The sequence below is a fragment of the Microtus oregoni genome, unplaced genomic scaffold (genome assembly GCF_018167655.1).
Source record: "Microtus oregoni isolate MIOR12 unplaced genomic scaffold, Mior012 000000F_ref0000247, whole genome shotgun sequence".
Taxonomy (NCBI): domain Eukaryota; kingdom Metazoa; phylum Chordata; class Mammalia; order Rodentia; family Cricetidae; genus Microtus; species Microtus oregoni.
Window position 1 is genome coordinate 19,534,365 of NW_024543059.1, and position 18,457 is coordinate 19,552,821.

Below are 18,457 nucleotides of genomic sequence, written 5' to 3' on the forward strand. Positions count from 1 at the left end.
TTCAACTGTTTTGCTGGTTGTTCTCATATTATTTTTACGTGACTCAGTGTGATGAGCACTGTATGAACCCCCAGTTCCCCAGATGAGGGAGGTGTTGCCTGGAGACCTTAAGTGATGAATGCTGGATTCCACTTCCTAATGAAGTTTCCTGGCCCTGTGCTCCCCTCATTGCTATTCATCCTTGCGTGTGTTACTTTCTGCTAATGAGGTTGGAAGGTCAACTTTTATCATGCACAGATTTCTTCCTGGGATGCCAAAGGAATGGAGGCTAAAGAGCCGGTGATTTCCCAGAACCAGTACAATCTCTGCTCGCTTTCTTCTAATTTATAAGCAAATTATAATAATTACACCACCACGACCGAGAGCTATAATTTGATAAGCTTGCTCCTTTCATCAATTCTGCATTAGTACCTGATCTGTGTCATCTCTAATCGCCACTGCAGCACGCAAGGTAAATATTGGCTTCACCATTTCACAAGTGAGAACCTGCAGACTTTAAGAGGTTAAAACAGCTTGTCTAAACTAGATGGAGACAAATCTAGGATTTGAAACTGGCTGTATCTAACTTTGCCTATTGCTTCTCCTTTCTCTTGCTCTATAATCCACGGAAGACTTTGCAGGGGCCATCACGTACATAATCTTAACCTTTTATGAAAACGCACCATGTAGTAAGTCACAAGTGAAGGTGTGGGGCTTCCAGCTGAGTGCTGGAATCAGCAACAACCCATTTCTGCAGGTGACAGGAGTCTCAGCCAGCTGTGTCACGAAGGACAGGAGACTGCAGGAGTCTGTAGTAATTCCTTAAGGCATAGACTGTCTACCCAGGGCAGGCCTCGCTCTGGAGAGTGGGGAAGCATCTGTGCCATCATGCACCTGGCTAAGAGGGATACCCTCTAAGTAAAGTCTGTCACCATGAGATACCACAGCAGCAGAGGCAACAAGTGCATCCCTCAAACTCCCCTCCAGCAACCACACTAGGTGGAGCACTTGGGTCCTATGTGGAGCTCATGACGACACAGCTAAAATGGCCCCCTCTAGGCTGGTGGGTCTAAAACCCATCTTATAAATCTTAAGCTGAACAAGCCCAGATGCTCTGATTTTTATTCTGCAGGGGATTGATTTAGTTCCTAGAGAAGGAAGGGTAAATGTCATAGATATTAACGGGGTTGGGCAGAGGGGAGAAGATATCTGGGTCTAGAAATGCCATGGCCTTTGACGAACCCCGCTGAGGTTCACTGAACAGACTGGATGGGCACACTCTCTTCTGGGTGGGCTGGGCAGGTTGCTCAGAAGCGCAGAGTGAGCACTTTGTGTTCCCCTGCAGGAGATTGTGCTGACTCAGAGGCACACATTAATCTCTGTTGGGGGTGTGCAGAAAATAGTCCAGAGAACTCTCCTCCGTGCCGTGGCCTCTCTGCCTCACTTCTCCTTGGCTCTGAGGAAGGGAACTATTTATTATCGTTGAAAGAGGATGTGTTAGCTGATTATAAGTCAACCATGAGGCCCAAGTTACAGTGTTGAAGGCCACGTGACATCAGCTGTGAAGAAGATGGATAACTTCTAGCATTTTCTTCATTTCTAGCCCTGGGAAACAGATCCCCATAGAGGAAGCAACTGGGTCAAGGTCATGAGTCCTGGAACTAGAGCCTGGGCCTCCTTGTTACTGGCTGTCTTAGTTAGGGCTTCTATTGCTGTCATTAAAAACCGTGATCCAAAGTAGACTGGAGAGGGAAGGGTTTATTTTATCTTAGGACTCTGTGGTTACACTCTATTACTGAGAGAAGTCAGGCCAGAAACTCAAGACAGAAACCTGAAGTCAGAGACTTAAGCAGAGGCCATGAGGGAACACTGCTTGGCTTGCTCTCCTTGATTTGCTCAGCCTGTTTTCTTATATACTGCAGGACCACTTGTGTAGGGGTGGCACTGCCCACAGTGGGCTAGGCCCTCTTACATCAACCATTAATCAAGAAAATGGCTACACGTTTGTCTATAGACCAATCTCAAGGGGACATTTTCTCACTTAAGGGTTCCTCTTCACAAATGACTCTAACTTGTGTCGAACTGACAAAAACCTAGCCAGATCACTGGCACGGGGCCCTTTCTCTACATCAAACCCTCTTGCTTTTGTGCCTAAAAGATACCTATAACCTGAAGCCAATCAGGTGATGTTTTTATCTGCGTGGTTTCTTTTTATAGGAGACAATATGTGCGCAGGATATATTTGGCTGCTTTCAACAGCGGCTTTGAGTCATAAAGGCATTCATTCCTTATTTACTGCTCCAGAATTCTCCCAGTATGTGTCTCCAAGCATTGAGCCAGTGACTTGCTGATGTCAGGGCTGTGAGGTTCACATCTCCATGAGTGTCTTTTCCATTTCCTTAAGGTCATAAGGTTGACACCCCAGTTCTAAGATCTCTACACACTACTCAGGACCAGTTTCTAAGTGGAGAAAGGAGAGGGATAGTGGACAACCTCCATTTCCCTCCATGTTCCCTTTTAGTCCACTTGGCACTTACAACATTCCTCATTGAACTTAGATTTTATGGACACTAATCAGAATCACTGCATACGCGTGAATTTCCTTGTGCCTCTCTTCTTTCTTAGATTCCGCACTGCTGTTTGTATTGGCTTCATTACCCATCTCTTTTTGCATCCTGTCGCTGAATGTGGCTGGTGAAAAACATGCACAGTTGTGTGCTGACCCTACTAAACTCATGATCAAGGACCCTCACAGGCTCTCTGTGCTACCAGTTATTGCTTTTTATTTCCTAGGTCTATTTCCTCTTCCACTGATGATGGTTGCTTCCTTCTCTTCTCAGGGCCTCACTCCCATGCCTACACGCTGACTTATGAACTCAGTTCTTCTTTCCTAAGACTAACAGGAGCAACCGGAAGAGAACTTCCATGGCTCCTCTCTCTACGACTCCCTGCCTCCTCCCCTCTGTGCTGCCACCTTTCTCCTGTCACTCTGGGGAGGGAACCTGGCCATTTGCATATTGGTTCTCATCACTACCCATCTTCCCCCAGGATATCACTTTTAAAACTTCTTATCTCCTGTGACATCAACAGGTTTTTTTTTTCAATGGTCTTTCCTCTGTATCAGCGCCCAGTGTGCTGCGGTTTCACCTGTGTTTACCTACATACATCTTTTCAAGTCTCTGTTTTAAGAAAACTCAGAATCCAACCCTCTCTTCCCATTCTCCCTTGAACCCATTTGAGCTGGGTTCAGTCCCAATCTGCTTCAGAAGCTTGCTCTTGCCTAGACCACTAAGTGACTCCTATGTGTTCAGCCCCGTGGTTAGATCCTAGTGCTCAGCACCCTGGCCTGATCACAGCAACTGTCCGCATTGCTGCTGCCCCCAGCACTCATTAGACTTCTCATCTGTCCCTGTCTCCCGTTCCTGTTGCTGCTCAGCGGCTGTGCCTTTCCAGTCTCCATCGCTAGGTTCTTATCTTTCTGACCTTTGAACATTGGGGTATTCTAGTGCTCAGTCACACCACGGCTACCCACACCTGTGGAGAACTCATTCAACTCTACTTTAATGTTGCCCTTCAAGTGGTGTTAATCTGTGCACCTTTGGAACCCAGCCACTTTGTCCTACCTCTGCTGCTTCCCTCTCTGCCCGTGTTGTCAGCATCATTCACTTAGAATATGTAACAACAGTGTCCTTACTGATTGTCATGGTCTCGCTTGTTGAAAGGAAAGGCTAGGGTGGATGCTTAGTCAAGATAGGCCTCTCAGAGCTAGGTTTGGAGCGTGAGAGGGACCAACCATGTAAAGACCTGCAGACAGAAGAATGATGGTGTGTCCAAGTACTAGAGGAGACACTGAGGCAGGGAAACATAGGACATCAACATCTCGGGGCCATTCAATGTAAAGATCACGTTAAGTGTATTTGGCAAAAGAGTGAAAATGAGATTGGACCATGAGTTATATTTTATTTTTAACAATATGAGTATTCATTTTATTAACATACTATTAAACACAAATCAAACAAGACACATGGGTTCTCAAGCAATAGATAAAAATAACTGTTTTGCTAGAAGAGTATTTAAAAAGCAGAGTTTTATTTAGCAATTCAAATTTCTGTCTCTCTTTGAAACTTTAATAAGATCGGTCATACATAATTCAGCAGTTGTTTGAGGTTAGGTGGTGTCTACTCCCTTTAGATGAAACATCTATCTATCTATCTATCTATCTATCTATCTATCTATCTAATCTATGTATGTATCTGTCATCTATCTATTTATTATCTATTTTCATATTCTTTAAAAATACCACTTTGTTTGTGTGTGTGTGTGTGAGAGAGAGAGAGAGAATCTGTGTGTGTGTGTGTGAGAGAGAGAGAGGGGGGGGGAGGAGAGAATGTGTGTGCGTGTGTGCAAGTTTCAGAGAAAACAAGAAGGTATATGATTCCCTGGAGCTAGAGTTACAGGTAGTTGTGCGTCATCTGATATGGGCTTAGGAACTGCATTCATGTCATTTGCAAGATCAGAAGGTACTCAGCCTCTGAGCCATTTCTCTAGCCTCTGTCTTCAAATGCTTTGGTTTTCCAACAAAGCTTCTGCCACCCACTCCTTATCAATGCTCTGCCAGCTTTGCCCATGTGTGCTACTTATCTTGTTCTGTAAACATCTGGTTTTGAAACCTCAAGGTCATGATGTTTAGTTGATTTTTTATTTTAGTTTATTTATTATTTGTTTTATTTTAGTTTAGATATTAAAAAGGATCCATGTGACCCCTCTAAGCATGTTCATGAAAGATTTAAAGTCAAAGAATAAAGTCGATGAAGAAAAAGAAAGGGTAAGCAAATACTGGAGACCTAAGAGACATCTAGCCATGGTCCTGTCTCCAGTCTGAGCTACTCAGATATGTGCAAGAAATTTTAACTTTGGAAGCAATCAAGGCAGAAAATGCCCAAAGGGCATCCAGGTTGAGTCAGTTGTCTAACAAGCTGTGTGTGGTCAAGCCAGGTAGACTAAACCACTACGCCACTGAGAACTGCCAGTTAATGACACTAGAGTCTTTTAGGAAACTTAGACTTTTGTGGACATCATAGATGCCCCTATGTTGAACAAAAGTCATAGGCACATATGTACCTAAGTGTCCCCAGAGACAAAGGTCTGGCTTTTCTTGCTATGAAACAACTTTGCCTGAACGTAGGCGATGCTGATTCCTCAAGAGGAGGGAGTCTGGTTCGGCCACTGGATGAAAAAGGTGTCTAGATTCTGGAAGGACAGATGTGGCACAGGCGGGAGTTGGATTTCTGCCAGTTTCTCGTCCCATCACCTTCTGATCATGTGATGTGCACTCATCGGCCCTGCCCCCTTCTTCCTTCCATTCCACATTCAAACGCTAAGTCAGCCACACTCAGATCCCACCCTCCTTCCAGACACCTGTCTGCCAGTGATCTATGTTCCTTCTCTGGATGCTAATCTTATCTTTTTCAAAACCTATTGGATTATGAACTTTCAGAAAGCAGAGATTTTTTTTTATTAAATACGGTTAAAGATTTTATTTATATTATACTAGCCTGTAGACTTTCCTTCACTAGAACCATACTGAGAATTGTCATTTATGTTCTTTAAATTTTTATTTATTCTTATTATTTTGAGATTACAATATAATTATATCCATTCTTCCTTCTCTTTCCTATCTCCAAACCCTCTCATATACACCTCATTTCTCTCTTTGAAATTCAAGTCCTCTTTTCTCGTTACATATATTTTGTTTATATATATATATAACCAAGCAGAGGAATTTTGACTTATTCATCTCCACTTCCTTGTCATGGAGTCACTACATATGGCTCAGCAAATTGCCATGTAGACTTTGGATCCTTCTCTAGATCTTCGTCATCTCTCAGCTTTACTCTGTGACATGAGCAAATGTTAATGGAGCACCTACTATGTGCTCACTCCCTACTCTGTGCTAAGTGTGTGACACATAGTAGGGACTTTAGCAGAACTGACAGGACTCCTACCGGAGTTCACACTCAGAGGAGTGTGATAGGCACTGGATATAAGGTTATCTAATAGAAAGGTGGGAAAGATGAGCAGAGTAACCATGTTTCTTTAGGACAGAGGTCAGCAAACTATGCCCCAATGTCCTGTGACCTATTTCTATTTGTACTGCTTAAAGGGAAGGACATAATTATTTTAAAATGTAATCGATGGACAAAATTGCACATATTTATGGCATATAATTTGGTAATTTGATACATGTATGTGATCTAGAATTAGTCGATCCAGAGAATTAGCATTCCTATATCAAGCATTCATCATTTTGCTGTGTTGGGACCCTTCCCACTCTTCTCTTTTTGTCCTCTAGCTCTCTGGAGCAGGTCTCATTGTACAAGCCTGGCTGGTCTGGAATTGCCTGGTAGACTAGACTGGCCTTCAACTCATAGAGATCTACCTGCCTCTGCTTCCTGAGTGCTGAGATTAAAGATGTGCACCACCACACCCAGCTCTTCTCAGACTTTCTAAAATAAACAGTAAGTCCCTGTAAACTCTAGCCTCCCCACCATATTCTAGAACACCAGAATATATCCCTTCTGAATGTATGTTTATATAAAGTACAAACTTGAAAATAAAAAAGGAGAGAGAGAGGAGGGAGGCCAGGATGAGGATAAGGAAGACAAAGATGAAGAAGAGGAAGCAGTGCAAGCCATATACAAAAAAACCCTAGGGGGTGGTTTATGATATAACTCCCTGCAAGTAAAATATGTACTTTCTGGCCCTTGGCAGAAAAATGTAGTGTGGTGGAGTTTAGAACATTGCGGATGTCCCTCTAATGGAAAGACATTTATAATCTGAAATTTAAGAATTGGGCTGCAGGAAAAGTTTTTCCATTTAAGTTTTATTTTTTTTTTTGTTAGAGAAAACTGAGAAGTATTTTCATCAAAGGAAGCTTTATATTGGAGCATGGCTCCCTCTCCATGTCTGGAGGAAGGCGAGCCTATTTAAAAGGCACGCTGCTATAAATAAGTACCTCCTGCAACTCTCTAGCCTCCTTTATGATTCCTCTCGTATATGGTTGGCTTGGTTTTAAAATGCCACCATTTCATCCTCAGTTCCCTGAGCCCTGACTTCCTAAGGCAGTAGCCCACCCCGGGGTGGACTCTTGATGACAATAGGAACATAGGGCGGTTGTACATATGCTCTCATGCTGGACCCCCTCCCGCCCCTTCCAGCCCATCTCTCAGGTCACCATGACAGCTCTGTAAGAAGACCACTGGCTGAAGTCTATAAAGATGTATCTGGCTAACCATCGCCATGTGGCTGGTTATTGTGCACAATGTGAAGATGTCTGTTTCTTCCGCCATGGCTGTCATTGAAGATGGCTTTCTTTTCCACGCAGAAGGAGTCCATGTCTTTGTTGCGCTGTCACCAGTTGGAAGCTATGGCTCCCCGGCCATATCCACCTCCATTTGACGTTATCAGCTCTATTCTTTATGTAGTAATCCCAAATTTTAATTACTAAAAAAAAATGATGAGGCCATTTCCCTCATCTCCCAGCAGCCTGTAAATGGAATTGAAGGATGATAGTGTAATCCTTTCTAAGTAGTCTCTCATCTGCTTCAAGCTAAAGTAATTTTTGAGAACTCCACTGCGCTCCAATTTTCCAAATTTATTGTCTTAATTTCTTTAGCTAAAGGCGGGTTCTAAATGAGTTTAGTAGTGCAGCCATTTCAGAGGCGTCGTTAATTTCACATCTCTCTTCCCTGATGGATAGGGTCGTTTCTCTTCCATTACTGCTCCCCAACCTCACTTAAGAATCTTGCTCTTCCTGTGCCGCCATTGGCTTGGACAGGGAGGTTTGCCAGTGGAAGCGCCAGGTTTGGTGCCAGGAAACCAGGGAGGCAGTGACCATGGACCCTCAGCCAGCATCAAGATTCTGGGAAAGTCATGAGCTTTCTTGGGGCTAAACCTTTATCTGATAAAATGAGAGGTGGTGGTGGAATTGAATATCCAATTTCTAAGACTTGCCGATTTCCTGGTGAGTCCAGGTCTGTCGGGGAATAGCAAGGACACCAACATCATACCAGTTACCTGGAAAGACTTGGGTGTAGAAGATGACTCATTGGGTGAGCGAAGTGTGTTTGAAAAGCATGGCTTAACCAGTGAAAGGAGAATGCAGCTAGGACCTGCAGGACTGCAGACAGAGAGAAGGTACTGGAATTATTATAATTGGACAGACCAGAGAAGGGCTACCCTGGAGCTGTGTTCCAGAAGAAGCGTCCTCGGATGGCTCACCCTGGTGTGAGAGAGGAAGATGGCACAGCGGGGCTTCTGCTAATTGGATCCAGCTGCTACAATGAGGGGGCATTGTAGCTGTCAGGGTGATAATGATGAAACCATCAGAGGTTCAACAGGATAGAATGAAGAGGACCTTCTTCTTCTCTCTATGGTCCTCTGTGGGAAGAACTTAGAGGGAGCAGCGTTAAGTAAGGTCCAGAAGAGCTTTGGAGATATGGGATACAGTAATTTAATGCCTGGTGCGGTTTTCCCTTCTGATCTAGCAAACGGGTAAACCTGGAAGCCACTTCCGGTTAAAAACATGTCTTGTGTGGTCCTCAGTAGATATCTGTGTTTAGGCTTACGCTGAAATTTTATACATTTGTTTATTTTTAGTGTGTGTGTGTGTGTGTGTGTGTGTGTGTGTGTGTGTGTGATGTGAAAACAGAGGACAACTTGGGGGAATTCAGCCCTCTCTTTCCACTGTACAGTCACAGAGATTGAATTCAGGCTGTCAGGCTCAGTGGTAGGCGCCTTTCTTTCTAAGGCATCTCCATGAGGCTTGTTTTTAACCTGAAACGCTTCTAAGTGAGACGTCTACAGAACCTCATCGTTCATGATTTGTATTTATTTAAAAAGTTTTGGAATATGGTTTGGAGTTCAGCAAATAGTTTATGAATGAGGTAGATAAGACCCACCCCCCAGAAGGCAAGAGATTTTTCTCCAAAACCATATACTTGGTAAATGAAATCTCTGGGTTCTGAGGCCAATGTCCTTCCTTCCTCACTGTGGTTAAAGAACATCAGTCCTTTTGCTATGCCATGTCTCTTTTTCTGAACCAGCATGGCCAGCCTCACCTGAGAGCTTCTTAGAGATGCAAGAGATCAGGCTTCCTCCTCTGTCACACACAGACACAGAGCTCTGTGCGAGCAGGTCCTACACTTTAGCCTCAGCTCCCCATCAGCCACTACCACATCAACTCTACTCCATTCCCACTCAGCTATATGCCAGTGGTGACCCAGACATACCAGACTTGCTTTCTGCTTTCCTGGATTTGCACATGTCACTGGACATTGTCTTGTGTGCGTATAATGTATGGGTATGTATATGTGTGAGCACTCAGGTATATGAGTGTATGTGTGTGTATGCAAGTGTATACAGTGTATGCAAGTGTATACAAGTGTTTGCAAGTGTATACAGTGTATGCAAGTGTATACAAGTGTTTGCAAGTGTATGCAAGTATATACAAGTGTTTGAAAGTGTATACAGTATATGCAAGTGTATACAAGTGTTTGAAAGTGTATACAAGTGTTTGCAAGTGTATACAAGTGTTTGCAAGTGTATACAAGTGTATGCAAGTGTATGCATGTGTATGCAAGTGTATGCATGTGTATGCAAGCATGTCCAAACTATGCTGTGTATTTGGAGATCAGAGGACAAACTGGGACTTCCCACCTTGTTTGGGATGAGGTCACTTTGTTGTTTTCCACTGCCCATGGCAAACTAGCTGGCCCATGAGCTTTTGGAACTCTCCTGTCTCAGTCTCCTGCCTAGGATTACAAACTTACACTTTTATGTGGGTTTTGGATATCTGAAATCAGATCTTTATGCTTGTATGAAAAGCATTTTTTTCTCACTGAGCCATTTTCCTAGCTGCAGGCAAGGTTTTTAATGTCCACTATAAGAAGAGTAGAACATTTCTCTCTTGGAAGCCTTGCCACACTGAATGATATTCCCTTTCCGTGATTTAATAATACTTGACCAATATATTTTCTGGATTTTGTCGCTTGGTGTTGATCATATTTTTATTACTTATCTCCTTGGAATGAAGGAACTATTCCCCAGTTAGCAGATTGTTCTGGAGGTGAATAATGAAGAAGAATGGACTAATATAGAGACAAGAAATCTAGCCAATGTTTATCTCGAAGGAGCAGTAACGTGTAATAGCTGTAGGCTCATTTTTTCAAATTTAGACAAAACTGATAGACTTTTGGCTGACCTAAGGAAAAAGAGGGCAGACTCACAACAATAAAGGGAAGAGGGGACATTGCACCTGACACCACAGAAATATAAAAGGTAATAACAGACCTCCGTGAACAGTAGGTGTCAACAAATTAGATGACCAAAAATAGATAAACCCATAGAAACATACTGCTAAGACCAGATCACAAGGAGCAGGAAACCTGAAGAGACTAAAAATTAGTAGAGATTGAATCAGTAATCAAGTACTTGTCAGTACAACAAACCCAAGACTTGATGTCTTCACCGGTGAGCCCTACCAAATAGCTGAAGAACTAATGGAAATATTTCTTAAAGTCTTCCCTTAAAGTTTAAGCATCTCCAGATGCATTTTTATAAAGCCAACATCACTGTGATGCTAAAGCCAAGCATATGCACTCTGAAAGCTGAAAAGAAACTCTTTATTTGCCGGCTAGCCACTGAATGGAGGAATTAGCCCAAATCATGTAACCCTGAGCTGTACAACTCTTGGTGTTTTATGCACAAAACCCACATCCTGGTTGATACACTTCAGCTAACAAGAAAAGTTAGAAAGAAGCAAAACTGCAGAAGCTAAAAAAGCAAGGTTAGTACATTTAGGGAGTTTCTCGGCCATATTCTGGAACCAGTGACCTAGCCTTTATTTCTGGTTTGGCAACCGTTGCTTGTAGAGAGAAGTTTCTGGTCCTGCAGCCATTCAGTCCCAAAGAAATACACAGAGGGGTATATTAATTACAAACTGTTTGGCCTCTTAGCTCAGGTTTATTATTAACTAGCTCTTAAAACTTAAATTATTAATTAGCTCTTACAACTTAATTAAATTCTTGTCTGTGCTTAGCCACATGGCTTGGTAACTTATCTCAGAGCAGCATTCTTATCTGACTTCTTCTGCAACTGGAAGGTGACTGCAGACTGAGCCTTTCCTCTTCCCAGAATTCTCCTAGTCTGGTCACCCCACCTATATTTCCTGCCTGGCTACTGGCCAATCAATGTTTTATTAAACTAATATGAGCGACAAATCTTGGCAGTGTGCAAGAGCATTATCCCACAGCAATTGCTGCCTGTGTGCTGGGTCTCAAGGCCTGAACAATGCTTCTATCATGGAGACAATTGTGCTAAAGTCTGGGGGCCTGTTACAGGCAGAGAGAGAAAACTCAAAGAAGATTATTATAGGTAAAATCCCCAGTAAGCATTTGTACAAAAATCATCAACAAAATATTACCAAATAATCACCAAATCAAATACAATTGCAAATTTGGAAGATCATACAACATGATCAAGTGTAGTTATTTTTTTCTTGCAACACAAAGACAGTTCACTATTTGTGTCTTAGGGTTTCTATGGATATGATGAAACACTATGACCAACAGCAACTTGACAAGGAAAGAGTTGATTTGGCTAATGTTCCCACAACCATAGTTCATCACTGAAAGAAGTCAGGACAGAAACTCAAACAGGGTGTGTACCTGGAAGCAGGAGCTGATACAGAGCCATGGAGGGGTGCTGCTTACTGGCTTGCTGTCCATGGCTTGCTCAGCTTGTTTTCTTATAGAAACAAGGGCCACTAGCCCAGGGTAGCACTATCCACAGCTATCTGGACCTTTCCACATTAATCACTAATTTAAAAATGTATCACAGGTTTGTAACCTTACAGACTGATCTTAGGGAGGCATTTTCTGAATTGGGTCTTCCTTCTCTCAGACGACGAAAGCTTGTGTTAAGCTGACATAAAGCTATCCAGAGCAATGATTAAAAACTTAAAGCAGGTCAGGTGAAGAAGGAATGCACATTGCTGTATTCGTATTCAAAGCCGTGAGTGACAAGCCCTGAGCCAGTATCATGCTTAATAGTAAAAGCTTTTTAATTAGACCAGGAGTGAGGTCAGGATGCTCCACTCTTCAGTTAGGACTGGAATATCCCAGTGAGAGCATTCAGGCAAAAAAAGAAAAATAAAGCCATCTCAATTAGGAAGGAAGAAACAAACGTGTCTGTTTGCTGATGATATAGCCCTATAGCAAATAAATAAAATAGAATTAAAAAACCTAAACACCATAAAAACAACCTATTATAACTAGTGAATAAATTCAGTTAAGTTGTAGCATGAGGAATCCACATGCAAAAATCAGTAGTGTTTCTGAAATATGTGAAGGATGAGCTATCTGAAAAAAGAAATTAAAACCATTGCCATTTATATAGCTTCAATAAATACTTCAGAGTATTTTAAGCAAGGGAATAAAAGAGCCACACACTAAGCTATAAAACGTTAAGGAATGTTGAAGAAGATACAAGTAAGTGTACGATGTCTCTTGTCCATAGACTGGAAGAACGGACACTGTTCAGAATCCTCATACTACCCAACATGCAATCCTTATCAAAATCCTCATACAACCCAGCATGCAATCCTTATCAAAATCCCAATGACATTTTTCTCAGTGTTAGAAAAAATATAAAATTTGTGTGGAATACAAGGCACTGAATAGCCAAAGAAAGCTTGAGCTAAAGGAACAAAATTGATGGCATCACACCACCCAACTTCATATATGTTTCAAAACTATAGAGATGGAGACAGAATGGTACTGGGACAGAAAGAAAGAATCAGTGGAAGAGAATCATGACCTAACAATAAAGCCACAAATTTAGGGTTGGTTGATCTTTTAAATATGTATATTTAGATTCACTTAATGCGTACGGGTGTTTTGTCTGCATCAATGTCTGTGCATCACATGTGTGCCTGGTGCCTGAGGAGGCCGGAAGAGGGTGTTGGGTCCCCTGCAACTGGAGTCACAGATGGTTTTGTGCTGCCATGTGGATGCTGGAAATTGAACCCAAGACCTCTGGAAGAGCAGCCAGTGCGTTTATGCACAGAGGCATCTCTTCAGCCACATGGTGGGTTTGTCTTTGGGAAAGTTGCCAGTAAAATGTAACAGGGGATGGACAATCTCGTGAATAAACAGCGTGGCGAACACTAGATACCCGCATACAGAGGAGTGAAATTGGACTCATCTCACAGCGTTATAAATTATATAACTAGAAGTCCAAACACTGTAACGTGACAACTCTTGCTCACGCGTGTGTGCATGCCAGTCAATGCTGTTGCCAATGGCTGTTCTCACATTTACGTTATTTTCTCCTTTGGCTATGTTTCCTGTGCAATTTACTCTGGAAATTCTCTCTTTAAACACCACACCTCAGGTGAGGTCCTTTAAGGTACACCTTTCCTTGTTTCAAAGCAAGATTCCGGCATTTTCTCATCTACAGATTGTGAGGCTAAAATGGAGGCCTTTAGAATGATGTTACAAACCTAATTTCAGTTCATCTGTGTTGATGTGTATACATGTGAAGCTGGACAGCTTATTGCTTCATTGAAATAGCAGCAAGGGTAGAAAATCACCTGTGGAGAGTTTCTGATTTGCCATGGGGATCTTGTTCCATCCCCTTTCTCCTGGGGTTGCCATGGGATTTCTAGGATGGGTAAAGTGTCCATTGGGTGACATGCTTGTGATCAGCACCTGGCTCGTCTCTTCAATTCTCACATATTTCACTACAGAGCCTGAGGGTGCAGTAGAAAGTTACTAAAACTCTCTAAAGCCTTGTCTTCTTTTGTTAACCCCCTTCTTTCTTCTTCACAGGGCTGATAGTCTACCTAGGAATGATGGCAGGAGCCTTCATCCTGGGGGGTCTGGCTGATAAACTGGGAAGGAAGAAAGTCCTCAGCATGTCCTTGGCCATCAATGCCTCTTTCGCCTCTCTCTCCTCCTTCGTGCAGGGATACGGAGCCTTCCTCTTCTGCAGACTCATCTCAGGCATAGGGTATGCACTGTTGTCCACTGTAAGTCCATCTCCTCTGGCCCTCTAGCTGCACGCGATACCTCGGGAAGCACTTGGATGAAGTGTTTTTGTTTGATTTTAAAGATGCTGTATTACAGTTAAGAGCAGGTGAGATGACTCAGTGGGTAGAAGTGCTTGCCACCAAGCCTGATGACCTGAGTTTAATGTCTAGAATGTACATGGTGGGAGGAAAGCACCAACTTCCACAAGTTTTTGCCTAACCCCTATGCATCGCGCCATGTCTTGTGTGTGTGCGCACACATAAATAATAAACAAGCAAGTAAGAAAATGCAATAACTTTCCAAAAGCCCAAACAACCCAAGATTGCTTTTCAAATGGAGGGGAAGCCTCCTTGCTGGTCTCCTAAATGAATAGACTGTCATCACAGAGCCAAAATGTGCAGTAGAAAGCAATTTGATTTCCTTTATGACCTTTTTTTTTTTTTTTTTAGTATATTACCTGATTGTCTCTTTCTGCTGTTTTTTTTTTTTCCTTCAGTATTGGGGGCTCCCTGCCAATTGTTTTTACCTACTTTTCTGAGTTCTTATCGCGGGAGAAACGAGGTGAACACCTTAGCTGGCTGTGCATCTTCTGGATGACTGGGGGCATCTATGCATCTGCCATGGCCTGGAGCATCATTCCACACTATGGTGAGCCACTGACTTAAGATAGCTCCAGGTTCTCTGTTTCTATGGCAACTGCATCCAATAAAGACCCAACTTTAGCCTTATTCCCTCTCTCATATACTTTCTGCATGTGACCTTTTTTTAGAAAAGAATTCATAATGTTGAATATAAATTCTTAATTTCAATTTAGAAATAACATCATCTCTTCCCCTCTTCTTTTCTTACTCTTTCTCCTCCTCCCCCTGCCCTTTCCCCCTCTGTTAAATTTTCTTTTACTTATGTCTCAGTGTGTGCTCATGCTTGTATCTGTGAAAGTGGGAGGACAGCTTGAGAGAGTCAGTGCTCATGCAACCTTCATTTTCTCTAACTCTCTTCATTTCAATGAGTCAGGCTTTGGGAGTCCCATGTTATAGATGACAAATGTAAAACAAAACAAAGTTGATAGAAATGGCTGACTTGCCCAAGGTTACACACCCGAGAGGGTAAGGCTGGGAAACTGGTAGTCCTTAAGGTGTTGCCCACTTCTTGTGCATTTTCTGTTTTCGTCCTTTCTTTTTAGATTTTGAGTTAGCATATAGAACAATGGGTGTCCTTGTGGCATCTTCATACTTAGGTGTTATTGTACTTGTTCTTGTTAATTCCCTTTTCCTTCTGCTGGCTGGTTCCTGTCCCCTAGTTAGTGCCCCACCCCAATTTATCATCACATGTATTCCATTGCTCTCTACAGTCCCCTGCCTCCTTGAAGAACTCTTCTTCCCTTCTCATGATCCACATACATACAAACATACACACATGCATGTACATTTAGGCATGCATATACACACATACACATACAAACATATGTGCACACATATAAACACACACGCACACACATTTACTTTTCTCTAGTCACCTTTTTTCTATTTTACTTTTAATTTTTTGATATTATAACTGCATTATTTCCCCTTCTCTTTCCTCCTTAACCCCTTCCATGTACCCACTTGCCGTCTCTCAGATTCATGACTTCTTTTTCTTTAATTGTTATTACATGTACATGTTTCTAACTATATGAATACAACCTTTTCAGTCCAAGAATTGTTACTTGTATATATATTTCAGGGTGTGTGTTCAGCCTATAAGAGAAAATACGAGTTCTTTATGTTTCTGACTTGTTTCACTTGATGCAAAAATTTATATTTATACCAATTCCCCTGTGAATGTTATTATTTTTCTTTACGAATACATAATTGCTGTTGTATATGCATTCTACGTTGTCTTCATCCACTCATCTGTTGATGGATGTAGGTTGATTCCATTTCCTGGCTATTGTAGATATTGTAGTGATAACATGGATGTTCAAGTGTGTCCGTGGTAATGCCTACATGGAGTCCTTTGGGTGTGTATCCAGGACTGGGAGAGATGATCCATATGGTAGTTCTATTAGTGTTTTAAGCAAATTCAATCCCAATTTCTATAATAGGCATTTACAGTAACATTTCCATCATCCATGAATCAGGATTCCTCTTTGCCTACACCATTGTCAACATTTTTTTTTCTTGAATCTCAGAGAGATTTTAATTTGTGTTTCCTTGATGGCTGAGGACGTTGAACACATTTTCTGGTACTTATTGGCCATCTGTTCTTCTTTTAAGAACAATCCATTCAGCCCATTAGTTAACTGGATGATTTGGGTTTGTTGATGATTACTTAACTGGATGCTTAATCATTGTAGTTCTATATGTACCCTGAATATGAATTCCCTGTCCGAAGTGTAGTAAAAAAAAGAGACTTTTATTCTGTATATGGCCTCTTTTATTTGGTAGTATTTTCCTTTTGTTGTGCCAAAACTTTTTTTTTAATTTTGTGTAACTCATTTGTCATTTCTTAGAATTGTTTCCTGTGTTGGCGGAGTCCTTTTCAGGAACCCGTTGCCTGTGCCCACATCTTCAAATATTTTACCTGTTTTTCTCTGGAAGCTTTATGTGTTTCGTTGAAGTCTTTGATCCATTTTGAATTGACTTATGTTCAGGTTGAGAGGTGTAGCTCCAGCCTCTAGAAGAAAACGGTGGAAATTGAGTTTTCCAAGCACAATTTGTTTAAAAGGCTGTCTTTCTACCGAAGCATGCTTTTGACATATTTGCCAAAAAAAAAAAATAAAATAAAATCTAGGTTGCTGTAGATGGGTTGGATTGTTTCTGAGTCCTCTATTCTATTTTTATTAGTTTACATGTTTTTTTTTGTTTTTTTGTTTTTTTTTTTTTTGCCAGCCTATGCTTTGTCACTGTGGCTCTGTTGTATAGTTTGAACTCAGGTATTAGGATACCACTTTGCTTCTTCTGGGTAGTTTGTGAATTTTAAGACTCTTCTTTTTTTTTTAGTTCTATGTAGACTATCATTGGGATTTTAATTGAGACATCACTGAATCTGCAGATTATTTTTGGTAACAGTCATTTTAATGACATCAATTCCACCCATCTGTGAGCAGGCCAGTCTTTTTGTCTAATACCATCTTCAGATTCTTTAAGTTTTCCCAGTAAAGGCCATTGGTCTCCTTTGCTAAGTTTAGCAATAGATACTTTTGAAACTATCATGAATGGGATTAAAAAGATTCCTTCTTCATAAGCTTGTTATCGGGACATGGTAGCACTGTTGACTATTGTGGGTTGGTATTTGTATGCTGAAATACTCCACTTTTGTGCCTGATGTCATTCTTGTTTGTCCACAGAGGTGAAGCAGTTCACAGTCATTTGTTAAGTCAGGGAAATTTTATTATCCTTCAATGAGTAAAAAAAAAACTGCAATCTTGGCAGAGATCTGGCAACATTAACTTTACTCACAGTTTTGCTGAGAGTTAAATGGGGGGAGAAACAGCAGTTTTGAATTTTATGAGGCCTTTTGAGTATTCTGGTAATATCACTAGCATCCTTCGAAAGCTTTTTTTTTTTTCTCCCAACTGTTGTTTGTGGAATCCTACAGAGCAGTAGGGAGGCACTGTCCAGAAACTCTTCTCTATGAGTTGTTTTCTTGTTTTAAATCAGTCTCTGCTGTGTGTGCTGAGCTCGGGGAGGCTGATGAGCATCTTAGTGAGAAGCAGTTGCAAGGTTGACGATGCTGCCGTGTTAGCTGGGGGCAGTATTGGGCGCATTACTGTGAGAAACTGATAGACTCTGAAATTTCCGTGGTTTAGCACAGTAGAGGTTGCCTCCTCCCATGTCAGGCTGATGTTTCTGGTTGGCAGGTGGCGGTGCTGTATCTGCAGTTTGGGGGCTCACATCTCGCAGTTCCGCCCTCTCTCACGGAAGACTGGCAGCGTGTTACGGCTTCAGTGTTCAATGCCCCTCACGGGCTCATGTGGTCTGAACCGTTAGTCCTCAGCTGGGGCTGCTGTTTAGGAAGATTGTGAACTCTCTGGTCATGGGCTCCAGCTGGTAGACATAAGTCCGCGGGGCAGGCTAGGAGGTTATAGCCTGCACTCTGAGTTTTGATCTGAGAGCCAGAATCAAAGCTTTCTCCCTTATTCTGTCACAGGGATGCGGAAGGTAGCTCCTCAACCTTGAGGATCATGGGAAGTTCTGTGCAGGATTTTCAGGGCCAATCAGGAAATGGAGGGTGCCACCCCTCCTCACATCCCATTGTCCCCATATCTGGGGTGTAACAAATGCAACTGCAGTGGGTTCTGGGAAACACAGGCCAGCTGGGAGTCTAGAAATAGAAGAAAGGGGTTTGGGAGTTTCAGGCAGTTGTGTCCATTTTTACTATTTGAGAGCCTACTCAGTCTCATATCA

At 42.1% G+C, this 18,457-nt stretch overlaps 1 protein-coding gene across 5 annotated transcripts in view; it reads left to right on the plus strand.

Annotated features, from left to right (window-relative positions):
* Sv2b (synaptic vesicle glycoprotein 2B) overlaps positions 1-18,457 on the plus strand; it is a 151,636-nt gene that overhangs the window by 93,282 nt on the left and 39,897 nt on the right. For all 5 annotated transcript variants that reach the window (XM_041648036.1, XM_041648020.1, XM_041648052.1 and 2 more), the window contains exons 3-4: positions 13,869-14,049; positions 14,566-14,717. In XM_041648036.1, the coding sequence (XP_041503970.1) occupies positions 13,869-14,049; positions 14,566-14,717 (333 nt within the window). The remainder of the gene's footprint in view (positions 1-13,868; positions 14,050-14,565; positions 14,718-18,457) is intronic.